Source organism: Oncorhynchus masou, chromosome 20 (genome assembly GCF_036934945.1).
Source record: "Oncorhynchus masou masou isolate Uvic2021 chromosome 20, UVic_Omas_1.1, whole genome shotgun sequence".
NCBI classification, from domain to species: domain Eukaryota; kingdom Metazoa; phylum Chordata; class Actinopteri; order Salmoniformes; family Salmonidae; genus Oncorhynchus; species Oncorhynchus masou.
The window spans coordinates 19866135-19878201 of NC_088231.1; the positions used below are offsets into that span (position 1 = coordinate 19866135).

At 43.2% G+C, this 12067-nt stretch overlaps 1 protein-coding gene across 1 annotated transcript in view; it reads left to right on the forward strand.

The window, feature by feature from the left end:
• Positions 1-5654, forward strand: part of LOC135507149 (rho GTPase-activating protein 7-like) — a 182851-nt gene extending 177197 nt beyond the window's left edge. Inside the window, 2 exon segments of the mRNA XM_064926731.1 lie at positions 1617-1790; positions 3607-5654. Of these exon segments, the coding sequence (XP_064782803.1) occupies positions 1617-1790; positions 3607-3706 (274 nt within the window). The 3' untranslated portion in view covers positions 3707-5654.
• Positions 5655-12067: the final 6413 nt, after the last annotated feature.

Sequence of the window (12067 nt, forward strand, 5' to 3'; positions counted from 1 at the left end):
TTTTTGGAAAGGTTTCTACATGGAACCCAAAACGGTTCTACTTGGAACCAAAATTGTTCTACCTTGAACCAGCAAAACTTCTTCAAAGGGTTCTCCTATAGGGACAGTGTAAAAACCCTTTACTTTGTTCCTGGAGACTGAGACCTTCCCATGCCTTGTATATCCCCTTCTTCAAAGGGTTCTCCTATAGGGACAGTGTAAAAACCCTTTACTTTGTTCCTGGAGACTGAGACCTTCCCATGCCTTGTATATCCCCTTCTTCAAAGGGTTCTCCTATAGGGACAGTGTAAAAACCCTTTACTTTGATCCTGGAGACTGAGACCTTCCCACGCCTTGTATATCCCCTTCTTCAAAGGGTTCTCCTATAGGGACAGTGTAAAAACCCTTTACTTTGTTCCTGGAGACTGAGACCTTCCCATGCCTTGTATATCCCCTTCTTCAAAGGGTTCTCCTATAGGGACAGTGTAAAAACCCTTTACTTTGTTCCTGGAGACTGAGACCTTCCCATGCCTTGTATATCCCCTTCTTCAAAGGGTTCTCCTATAGGGACAGTGTAAAAACCCTTTACTTTGTTCCTGGAGACTGAGACCTTCCCATGCCTTGTATATCCCCTTCTTCAAAGGGTTCTCCTATAGGGACAGTGTAAAAACCCTTTACTTTGTTCCTGGAGACTGAGACCTTCCCATGCCTTGTATATCCCCTTCTTCAAAGGGTTCTCCTATAGGGACAGTGTAAAAACCCTTTACTTTGTTCCTGGAGACTGAGACCTTCCCATGCCTTGTATATCCCCTTCTTCAAAGGGTTCTCCTATAGGGACAGTGTAAAAACCCTTTACTTTGTTCCTGGAGACTGAGACCTTCCCATGCCTCGTATATCCCCTTCTTCAAAGGGTTCTCCTATAGGGACAGTGTAAAAACCCTTTACTTTGTTCCTGGAGACTGAGACCTTCCCATGCCTCGTATATCCCCTTCTTGTTTTTCTACTTCATCCATTATTTCTCTCCTTCTTTCATTATTCTCTTCCTAAATGGTATAAAACATCTCTGTCTCTCCTTCTCTCAATGATATAAAACATCTCTGTCTCTCTTTCTCTCAATGGTATAAAACATCTCTCTCTCTGTCTCTCTTTCTCTCAATGATATAAAACATCTCTGTCTCTCTTTCTCTCAATGATATAAAACATCTCTGTCTCTCTTTCTCTCAATGGTATAAAACATCTCTGTCTCTCTTTCTCTCAATGATATAAAACATCTCTCTCTCTGTCTCTCTTTCTCTCAATGATATAAAACAACTCTCTCTCTGTCTCTCTTTCTCTCAATGGTATAAAACATCTCTGTCTCTCTTTCTCTCAATGATATAAAACATCTCTGTCTCTCTTTCTCTCAATGATATAAAACATCTCTCTTTCTCTCAATGATATAAAACAACTGTCTCTCTGTCTCTTTCTCTCAATGATATAAAACAACTCTGTCTCTCTTTCTCTCAATGATATAAAACAACTGTCTCTCTTTCTCTCAATGATATAAAACATCTCTGTCTCTCTTTCTCTCAATGATATAAAACAAACTTTCTCTCTTTTGGTATAAAACAAGTCAAAATGTCTTCTCTCTGCTCCAGGACGTGGGTGACAGACCTACCTAAGGGAGCGTGTGCGTTGGTGTGTACATCAGTGGACCATGACGGGGCAGCGTTACTGGGCGTGCGGGCCAATGTGCTCACCTCACGCTACTTCATCGAGCCATGCAGCAGCAACAAGTCTCGCCTCACACACATCTCCAGGGTCGACTGCAGGTGAGTCAGCTGGAACGGAAGCAGTAGAAACAGCAGAATAGAAACAGTAGGATAGAAACAGTAGGATAGAAACAGTAGGATAGAAACAGTAGGATAGAAACAGTAGGATAGAAACAGTAGGATAGAAACAGTAGAATACAAACAGTAGGATAGAAACAGTAGGATAGAAACAGTACAATAGAACCAGTAGAATACAAACAGTAGGATAGAAACAGTAGGATAGAAACAGTAGGATAGAAACAGTAGGATAGAAACAGTAGGATAGAAACAGTACAATAGAACCAGTAGGATAGAAACAGTAGGATAGAAACAGTAGAATACAAACAGTAAGATAGAAACAGTAGGATAGAAACAGCAGAATAGAAACAGTAGGATAGAAACAGTAGGATAGAAACAGTAGGATAGAAACAGTAGGATAGAAACAGTAGGATAGAAACAGTAGAATAGAAACAGTAGGATAGAAACAGTAGAATAGAAACAGTAGGATAGAAACAGTAGGATAGAAACAGTAGAATAGAAACAGTAGGATAGAAACAGTAGGATAGAAACAGTAGGATAGAAACAGTAGGATAGAAACAGTAGGATAGAAACAGTAGGATAGAAACAGTAGGATAGAAACAGTAGGATAGAAACAGTAGGATAGAAACAGTAGAATAGAACCAGTAGAATACAAACAGTAGGATAGAAACAGTAGGATAGAAACAGTAGGATAGAAACAGTAGAATACAAACAGTAGGATAGAAACAGTAGGATAGAAACAGTACAATAGAACCAGTAGGATAGAAACAGTAGAATACAAACAGTAGGATAGAAACAGTAGGATAGAAACAGTAGAATACAAACAGTAGGATAGAAACAGTAGGATAGAAACAGTAGAATACAAACAGTAGGATAGAAACAGTAGGATAGAAACAGTACAATAGAACCAGTAGGATAGAAACAGTAGAATACAAACAGTAGGATAGAAACAGTAGGATAGAAACAGTACAATAGAACCAGTAGGATAGAAACAGTAGAATACAAACAGTAGGATAGAAACAGTAGGATAGAAACAGTACAATAGAACCAGTAGGATAGAAACAGTAGAATACAAACAGTAGGATAGAAACAGTAGGATAGAAACAGTAGAATAGAAACAGTAGGATAGAAACAGTAGGATAGAAACAGTAGGATAGAAACAGTAGGATAGAAACAGTAGGATAGAAACAGTAGGATAGAAACAGTAGGATAGAAACAGTAGGATAGAAACAGTAGGATAGAAACAGTAGAATAGAAACAGTAGAATACAAACAGTAGGATAGAAACAGTAGGATAGAAACAGTACAATAGAACCAGTAGAATACAAACAGTAGGATAGAAAAAGTAGGATAGAAACAGTAGAATAGAAACAGCAGAATAAAGGCTAGACATGCTCAACTCTAAACTAAAATGTTCAAGGGAACTAGAGGAGAGCTTTAAACCAAAGTAACTCTGGTCTGATACTAAAACATCTCCTCTCTAAATCAAAGTAACTCTGGTCTGATACTAAAACATCTCCTCTCTAAATCAAAGTAACTCTGGTCTGATGTTAAAACATCTCCTCTCTAAATCAAAGTAACTCTGGTCTGATACTAAAACATCTCCTCTCTAAATCAAAGTAACTCTGGTCTGATGTTAAAACATCTCCTCTCTAAATCAAAGTAACTCTGGTCTGATACTAAAACATCTCCTCTCTAAATCAAAGTAACTCTGGTCTGATGCTAAAACATCTCCTCTCTAAATGAAAGTAACTCTGGTCTGATACTAAAACATCTCCTCTCTGTCCCTCTGTTTCCAGGGGTCGGTTCCCAGAGTGGTACAATAAACTGTATGGACACCTGTGTGCCAGTGAGGTGGTGCGGATGCGCCAGTCCTTCACCACCCAGATGGAGAAGTGAGGGCCAGGCAGCTCCACTTGACTTGGAGACCAAAGTCACAAGAAGGGGCGACACACTGGAACCCCAAAGACTCTCTGTCCACCCCCACCTCAGCCCCTGATTCTCTACAGCCCTGATGCTGGTTGGGGTTGACTGGGGGAGGACAACCCATTGACTCATTGACATGATTCAAGCTCTTGACAGACATACCCTTGTGTCCTGGACAGAGAGACTTTGAACAGACTTTGTCGTGGTCCGTAGACTGTCATCAACGACCAGGTGGGGTTACTGCCTCCGAGGGGTCCTGCAAGGCCTGGAACGGCCCTGGACCCTCACAGTTCTTTCAGAGTTGTGTTGTGGTTCTTGTGCTCGGTGGTGCGGGCGACACGACCAAAGTAAATGTGTCTGAAATGGAAGTATGGTGTCACTCATCCAACAAGCATAATACCTTTACAGAGAGGATGTGACATCACCGTCACAGGATGTGATGTCACGGATTAGTAAAAAGAGAATCTATAGGGGAGGGGGACTTCTGAGAAGAGAGAAGGTTAGTATGTGGGTGTGTGTGTGTGATGAATGGTTGATTAATTAGACATATTTCATGCACTGGCTCCCAGCTGCAATATAGTGTGTATATACTATATCCTGCATCTGTTCATGTTGCTTTTTCCTGTTTCCTCTCTCTCTGTGTGTGTGTGTGTGTGTGTGTGTGTGTGTGTGTGTGTGTGTGTGTGTGTGTGTGTGTGTGTGTGTGTGTGTGTGTGTGTGTGTGTGTGTGTGTGTGTGTGTGTGTGTGTGTGTGTGTGCGTACTCGTGCACAAGTGTTTTTATCCTGTTACAGCAGAGGCAATGTCCACAACATTGTTTTCAGGAAGATAGTGTATTTTTGGACGGATGGATAATATGGGCTAACAGTTGTGTGAATGTATTGAAAATATGCAATATCTGAGTTTGTATTACTAAGTGGGGTATGTTGAGTTGATAGTTGGTTAAATGGCATTAGGGGAAGCTGGTATAGAGTGGGTTTAAAGGATGGAACAGAAGCAAAATGGTGGCTGGAACACCAATTGGTTGAGAGGGTTAAAGTCGCCCCCAAAACTAAAATGGAGACCTAGATTTTGATGGACCAAGCTTAAAGAAAGCAGACAGTCACAGAGCATTTTTGATTGATTCCACTGCTTAAAAGAGCACCGAGAATACACAACAATCAACAGGGCTCGGATTCCAAAATGGCCGCCATTTGTAGGATAAACGTTGATGAAAGGAACACTTCAGGTTGTTACTTTTGTAGAACGATGTACACAAGAGCAGTCAAGGTCTTCTGCTTCACAGAAGAAGAAACAACCCGGGGGGAAAGAAATAGAAAAGAAGAGAAGAGAAGAAATGAATAGAAAACAAAGAAAAGAGAAGGTCCTTTTATAAAGGTGTGGGATTTTACAGGTTTTACTGTAAATAGAGGAGGAGAAAGTGCAGGGAATGTTTGTCTGGTTTAAAGAAGGAAAAATAATCTATATGCGCAGGTTTATTTTCTGTAAGTCTGTCTGTCTGTCTGTCTGTCTGTCTGTCTGTCTGTCTGTCTGTCTGTCTGTCTGTCTGTCTGTCTCTGTGTTATCTTAAATGAAGTATAAACTAATAGTAACCAAGTACACCTTCATCCGGGCCAGATTTGGGCCCCGTGTTAAAACCCATACGTTCTCTGTTCAGTGTGTGACTCATTTGCTAAGCGTTGTGTTGTATTGTTAAACGTTTGTGTACATTATTTGTATGCCGTCAGATATGAGTAACGCATGACAATGACATTTAATTTAAAAATATATTTATACCTCAGATATGTTGTTTTTGTACCATGTTTATTTTATTGTAAATGTTACGCTTAAGTTACAGAAATGTGTTTTATATTTTGTATTATTAATATTATTTCTGTACAGATTAATCACAGTCACGTGCACTATTAAATGTATTAAACAAAGAGTGTTGTCTTAGTTGGGTCATTGGCTGCTGTTTTGAAATGTTGAGTGTTCAGGTGGATTGGAGTTGTTGACTTGGTTTCTGATGTCATTTAATATGATAATGCACTTCACAATGGTCTCATGTAGGCTGCCCCACAAAAGTTCCCCTTTAAGTTTTTTCGGGCCAAAGGAGTGCCATAAGCGGTACACCATAACTCTGAACTACCTTATCATGGCTCTTAGAGTTTGTTTCCACATTCTCTCTCAGACAGGCAGCTTAGCCTGGGGTCTTACTGTACCCTGCCCCTGGATTACCTCTCTCTCTCCCTTCTTCTCTCTCACTCTCTCTCTCTCCCTTCTTTCCCTCTCTCTCTCTCTCTCTCTCTCTCTCTCTCTCTCTCACTCCCTCCCTCTCTCTCTCCCTTCCTCTCTCTCTCTCCCTTCCTCTCACTCCCTCTCTCTCTCTCCCTTCCTCTCTCTCCCTTCCTCTCTCTCTCTCCCCTTCCTCTCACTCCCTCTCTCTCTCTCTCTCCCTTCCTCTCTCCCTTCCTTTCACTCCCTCTCTCTCTCTCTCTCTCCATTCCTCTCTCTCACTCTCTCTCTCTCTCCCTTCCTCTCACTCCCTCCCTCTCTCTCCCTCTCTCTCTCCCTATCTCTCTCTCCCTTCCTCTCAGTCCCTCCCTCTCTCTCCCTTCCTCTCACTCCCTCTCTCTCTCTCTCTCTCCCTTACTCTCTCTCCCTCCCCCTCTCTCTCTCCTCTCTCTCTCTCTCTCTCTCTCTCTCTCCCTTGGCCTCTCTCTCTCCCACTCCCTCTCATTCTCTCCTCACAAACAACATGTACAGTAGAGCGAGGGAGATCAAGAGAGAGAGTGAGAGAGGTCCAGAGAGAGGTCCGGAGAGAGGTGGACAGGCAGCAGGCGGTGGCTTGCTTGGTACATAGATGGTGATCTCACTCACAGTCCGTCTTACATAACTGGTTCATATGGCAGGGGTGGACAAAGGGGCTGTTGTGGCCACAGCTGGAGGGGGTGGACTGTCACAGGGTCTGAGGCTGGGCAGAGGGGGGACTTTGACCCCCCTAGTGTTCCTCTCACATGCCGTTCAAGCCAGCAGGGGCCATCTGTGGGCTTGAGGTGGGTGGGGTTGGCGCTTTTTCCCACACACACACACACACACACTGGGCTCTCACTGGGCAGCTCACACACACACACACACACTGGGCTCTCACTGGGCAGGTCACACACACACACACACTGTATGTGTTTTATGCACACATTCCCAGAGACACACATCCTCAAATGCTGTATGAACATGTTGATTCTACACACATTTGATACACGTGTGTTAGATCAATGCAGTGTAAAAAAAAGTGTTTTAATTTATGATGAGGCAACAGGAGTGGAAGAAATGTTACATACACATAGGGTGCATCCTTTATGGCACCCCTATGGTCCTGGTCAAAAGTAGCACACTAAATAGGGAATAGGATGCCATTTGGGATTCTGCCACACACTATGCCTTCACAGGGATTAGCCACACATACAGTACATGAACAGAAGTGACATGCACAAACCTGCGTGAACACCCACATGCGCTGTACTCTAAATCTAGATAATGTGCAGATATTATACAGTACACGGCAGCACATTCATTCCCTCTCAATTTGTAAGTCGCTCTGGATAAGAGCGTCTGCTAAATGACTTAAATGTAAATGACAACCCTCAGTCACGTGGACAACAAGAGCTTTCCACATTCTCTTCTGAAGGGTTTCTGTGAAACCAGAGATCAAATAGAGCTTCCAACTCACACACACGTGAGTGTGTGTGTGTGTGTGTGTGTGTGTGTGTGTGTGTGTGTGTGTGTGTGTGTGTGTGTGTGTGTGTGTGTGTGTGTGTGTGTGTGTGTGTGTGTGTGTGTGTGTGTGTGTGTGTGTGTGTGTGTGTGTGTGTTGGTTGTGTGTGTGCGTGTGTGTGTGTGTACATGGGTGCGTGCGTGCATCGGTATCTACAGTGTGTGTGTGTGTGTATGTGTGTGTGTGTGTGTGTGTGTGTGTGTGTGTGTGTGTGTGTGGGTGCGTGTGTGTGCGTGTGTGTGTGTGTGTACATGGGTGCGTGTGTGTGTGTACATGGGTGCGTGTGTGTGTGTGTGTGTGTGTGTACATGGGTGCGTGCGTGCATCGGTATCTACAGTATGTGAGTGTGTGTGTGTGTGTGTGCGTTTGTGCATCTATCTGGGTGAGCATGCGTCTACGTGTATGTGCGTGTATCTATGCGTCCAAGTATGTGTGTGTCTCTTCTTGGAAACCAAACATCTCTGAGCCCGCCCCGGTAAGCGCTGACCTAGAGTCAGCACCAGGGACATGTTCCAGACAAATCCTTTGAGAATGGTGTGGAGGAGGGTTCCCAAATTGATAAACCGGTGGAGAGAGGGAGAAAGAGGAGAGGATGACAGAGTAAAAGTGTGTGGGAGAGACATCGTAATACAGCAACACCGTAATTCCTCTAGTTGTGACGTTACCTCATGCCGTGTTGTGAAACGTTGCGGTGCAGGGTTGGAGTCCTTTCCATTATAATTCCAGGCAATTCTGGGAGTCAAATTCTCTTTAATGCTTGTCAGTGAGCAAAACGTGAAGTTGGAATTTGGTTTATTTCTAGAATGGACTGGAATTGAAATGGAATTGACTCCAACCCTGCTGAGGTGTGTTCAGTGAGATAAAATGTTCATAAATGATTGCATATTCTACATGGCACACAGTCGTATCTTTTCTACACAATTTGGATCTGATTGTTCTGTACTGTTGAACCATCCTGAACAGGTTCCCCCTCTCCAGGGGCGCGTTCAGCCAGACAAAACGCTTTGGTAGGTTCAGATAGAAACATGTAATATAGAACAAACATGCCTCTCCGACATGTCGCCCAAGGAAACATTTTGGCTCCATTAATGGAATTTCTATCTGCAACGTTCGACAACGTTTGGCAACTGAACATGGCCCAGTCATTGCAGTTACGGATGTCTCTCCTGATTGGCCAACAGCTACCAAATCCATAGATGGCCATGCTACAAAGAACAACTACGAGCTACATCGTCAGAGTTGATGAGTTAGTACATTAGTTATCAGAATCGCCAATATAATCATTTGCCATTAAGGAGAATTAAGTAAAATCCCTATCTCCATCCATGGCTAATTTAGGAAAGGGACCATTTTCGCTAGTAAGCCACCGGAGGACAACAACCCCATGAGGAGCAACCATTCAAATTGTTTCTGTCAATGACGTATATTGATATGATGGGAGTGAAGCCAAATCCAAACTGGCTTTCCTTTACACTTTTTTTGGTGCACCAGGACCATTCAGAGCTGAGCTCAGTTTAGCTCAACACTGATTCACTATTAACTCATACTTTTTATCAAGGGAGGCCAAATGCTCACTGGCTTCCCTTGCCTTCAAGGATACAGGAGGCAACAATGTCATACTCTTTATGACCAGACAGCATCAGATAGAGAAGCTCTGTTTTGCTTGCTCAGATGCATTCTCCTGTGATATTTTTTAACCTTTATTTAACTAGGAAAGTCAGCTAAGAACAAATTCGTACTTACAATGACAGCCTACCCCGGCCAAAACCTAACCCAGACTTCGCTGGGCCAATTGTGTGTCGCCCTATGGGACTCCCAAAAGCCTGGATTCGAACCAGTGTCTAGCACTGATATGCAGTCCTTAGACTGCCGTGCCACTCTGGAGATACAGTCAGCTTCTTGCGAAACAAAGGAAAATTATGAAATGAGACGAAAGATAAATTATATTATGTTATTTTCTTGGTCAATTTTTGGATGCTTCCCTTGGCAGCCATGAGTACACACCACTGCCTTGACCCAGGGTTTAACATGATCACTGACACTTTAACCTGGACCCAGGGTTTAACATGATCACTGACACTTTAACCTGGACCCAGGGTTTAACATGATCACTGACACTTTAACCTGGACCCAGGGTTTAACATGATCACTGACACTTTAACCTGGACCCAGGGTTTAACATGATCGCTGAAGCTTTAACCTTGACCCAGGGTTTAACATGATCACTGAAGCTTTAACCTTGACCCAGGGTTTAACATGATCACTGACGCTTTAACCTTGACCCAGGGTTTAACATGATCACTGAAGCTTTAACCTGGACCCAGGGTTTAACATGATCACTGAAGTTTTAACCTGGACCCAGGGTTTAACATGATCACTGAAGCTTTAACCTGGACCCAGGGTTTAACATGATCACTGAAGCTTTAACCTTGACCCAGGGTTTAACATGATCACTGAAGCTTTAACCTGGACCCAGGGTTTAACATGATCACTGAAGTTTTAACCTGGACCCAGGGTTTAACATGATCACTGAAGCTTTAACCTGGACGCAGGGTTTAACATGATCACCTACGCTTTAACCTGGACCCAGGGTTTAACATGATCACTGACACTTTAACCTGGACCCAGGGTTTAACATGATCGCTGAAGCTTTAACCTGGACCCAGGGTTTAACATGATCACTGAAGCTTTAACCTTAACCCAGGGTTTAACATGATCACTGAAGCTTTAACCTGGACCCAGGGTTTAACATGATCACTGACACATTAACCTGGACCCAGGGTTTAACATGATCGCTGAAGCTTTAACCTGGACCCAGGGTTTAACATGATCACTGACGCTTTAACCTGGACCCAGGGTTTAACATGATCACTGAAGCTTTAACCTTGACCCAGGGTTTAACATGATCACTGACGCTTTAACCTGGACCCAGGGTTTAACATGATCACTGAAGCTTTAACCTGGACCCCGTGTGGTTTCCCTTGATGGTTAAGGATCACACATTCAGTATGTTCCTGCCACATGGTTGAGAGGACCTGGGAGTCATGGGTTGCGTCTTAAATGGAACCCTATTCCCTACATAGTGCACTACTTTTGACCAGTTGTTGTGACAACAGGAATTATCAGTGATGAAGACATGGTATGTGTCAACATGAAGAAAACATGGCTTGCATGAAGGTTGTCTTAAAGTTGACATAATATTATTATAAGACATTCTATGGCTCTAACGCACATACACAGATACACACACACACACACACACACACACACACACACACACACACCTCCCAGTGACTTCATGTCCCAAATGTGGCCCATCTGGCCCTGATCCCTCTCCCCCAGCCAGTGCTCTGCTCGGCGGCCACACAGACTGGTGGTTTTACAGTCAGTCTGTCTGGACATGACATCTGAATGGCTTCTCTGTGGGCAGAGACTTGAGTCATAGAGAGACGGAAATTCAACCTTAGTAAAACATTTGTTCAACATTGACTCATTCTCTTTGAACCACCGTTTGACTATTTCAGGCCCTTAAGCATAGAGTCAGACCAACGTACAGTATCATCAACATGGAAAGACACGTCCCACATTCAAAGACAACCACATAGCCCAGAGGTTATTCAATCCTCAAACACGGTTGTCGAGGTACACAGTCAGCACAAGTAGTCATAGCCTTCCACCAAGACTGTAATTGGTTGAATGAGGTGAGTGATTGCCTGGCGGTAACAAAAGTTCCCCAGCAGGTCCTCTGCGGATAAGAGTTACCACCACTGGGGTCAGATTGATTTCAAACTGAGCAAGGGTTTAAGGAATGAGGCTACACTACCATCTAGTGGTCGTTGTAAGCAACTACAAAGCAACTACAAGACCTTGACACCGGTATGATCCAACAAAATGTGCTGAACAATTTCAGAACATGACGTCTGTTTCAAAAGGTGATCATACTTGCAAAATATAAATAATTGCGTTATCACTATCATCATTAATGGTGATATTGATGATTAAACTGATTTGGAGGACTCATGTGTACAAATGGTTATTTTTCAAGGAAATTATCAAATAAAAATCCTATATCGTATCATCTCTATCCCTTATTATCGCAGCAAATGGATCAATGCAACAATGTATTCATTTTTTATAAATGTTTTATGTATTTGTTTATTTGTATGCATCCAAAGAGTATAATGGTTTGGCTGACAACCAAGAAGGGTACAATTGCGGCCCGCATTTCTGGGCGTTCCTACACTCAGGACTCCCGAGTGGCGCAACAGTCTGAAACACTGGATCTCAGTGCAAGAGGCGTCACTGTAGTCCTTGGTTCGATTCCAGGCTTCATTACATCCGACCGTGGTTAGGAGTCCCATAGGGCGGCGCACAATTGACCCTGCAGCTTCCGGGGTAGGCCGTCATTGTAATTATGGATTTGTTCTTAACTGACTTGCCTAGTTAAATAACATGTGAGCATTCCTGCATCTGCAGGAACACCTCTTTATAATTGTACTGTACATTTTTAATCTAGGACATGGGGGGGGGGGGGGCGTTCCAGTACAGTAGGTGATGCACAATAACGTTTGATGCCAATCA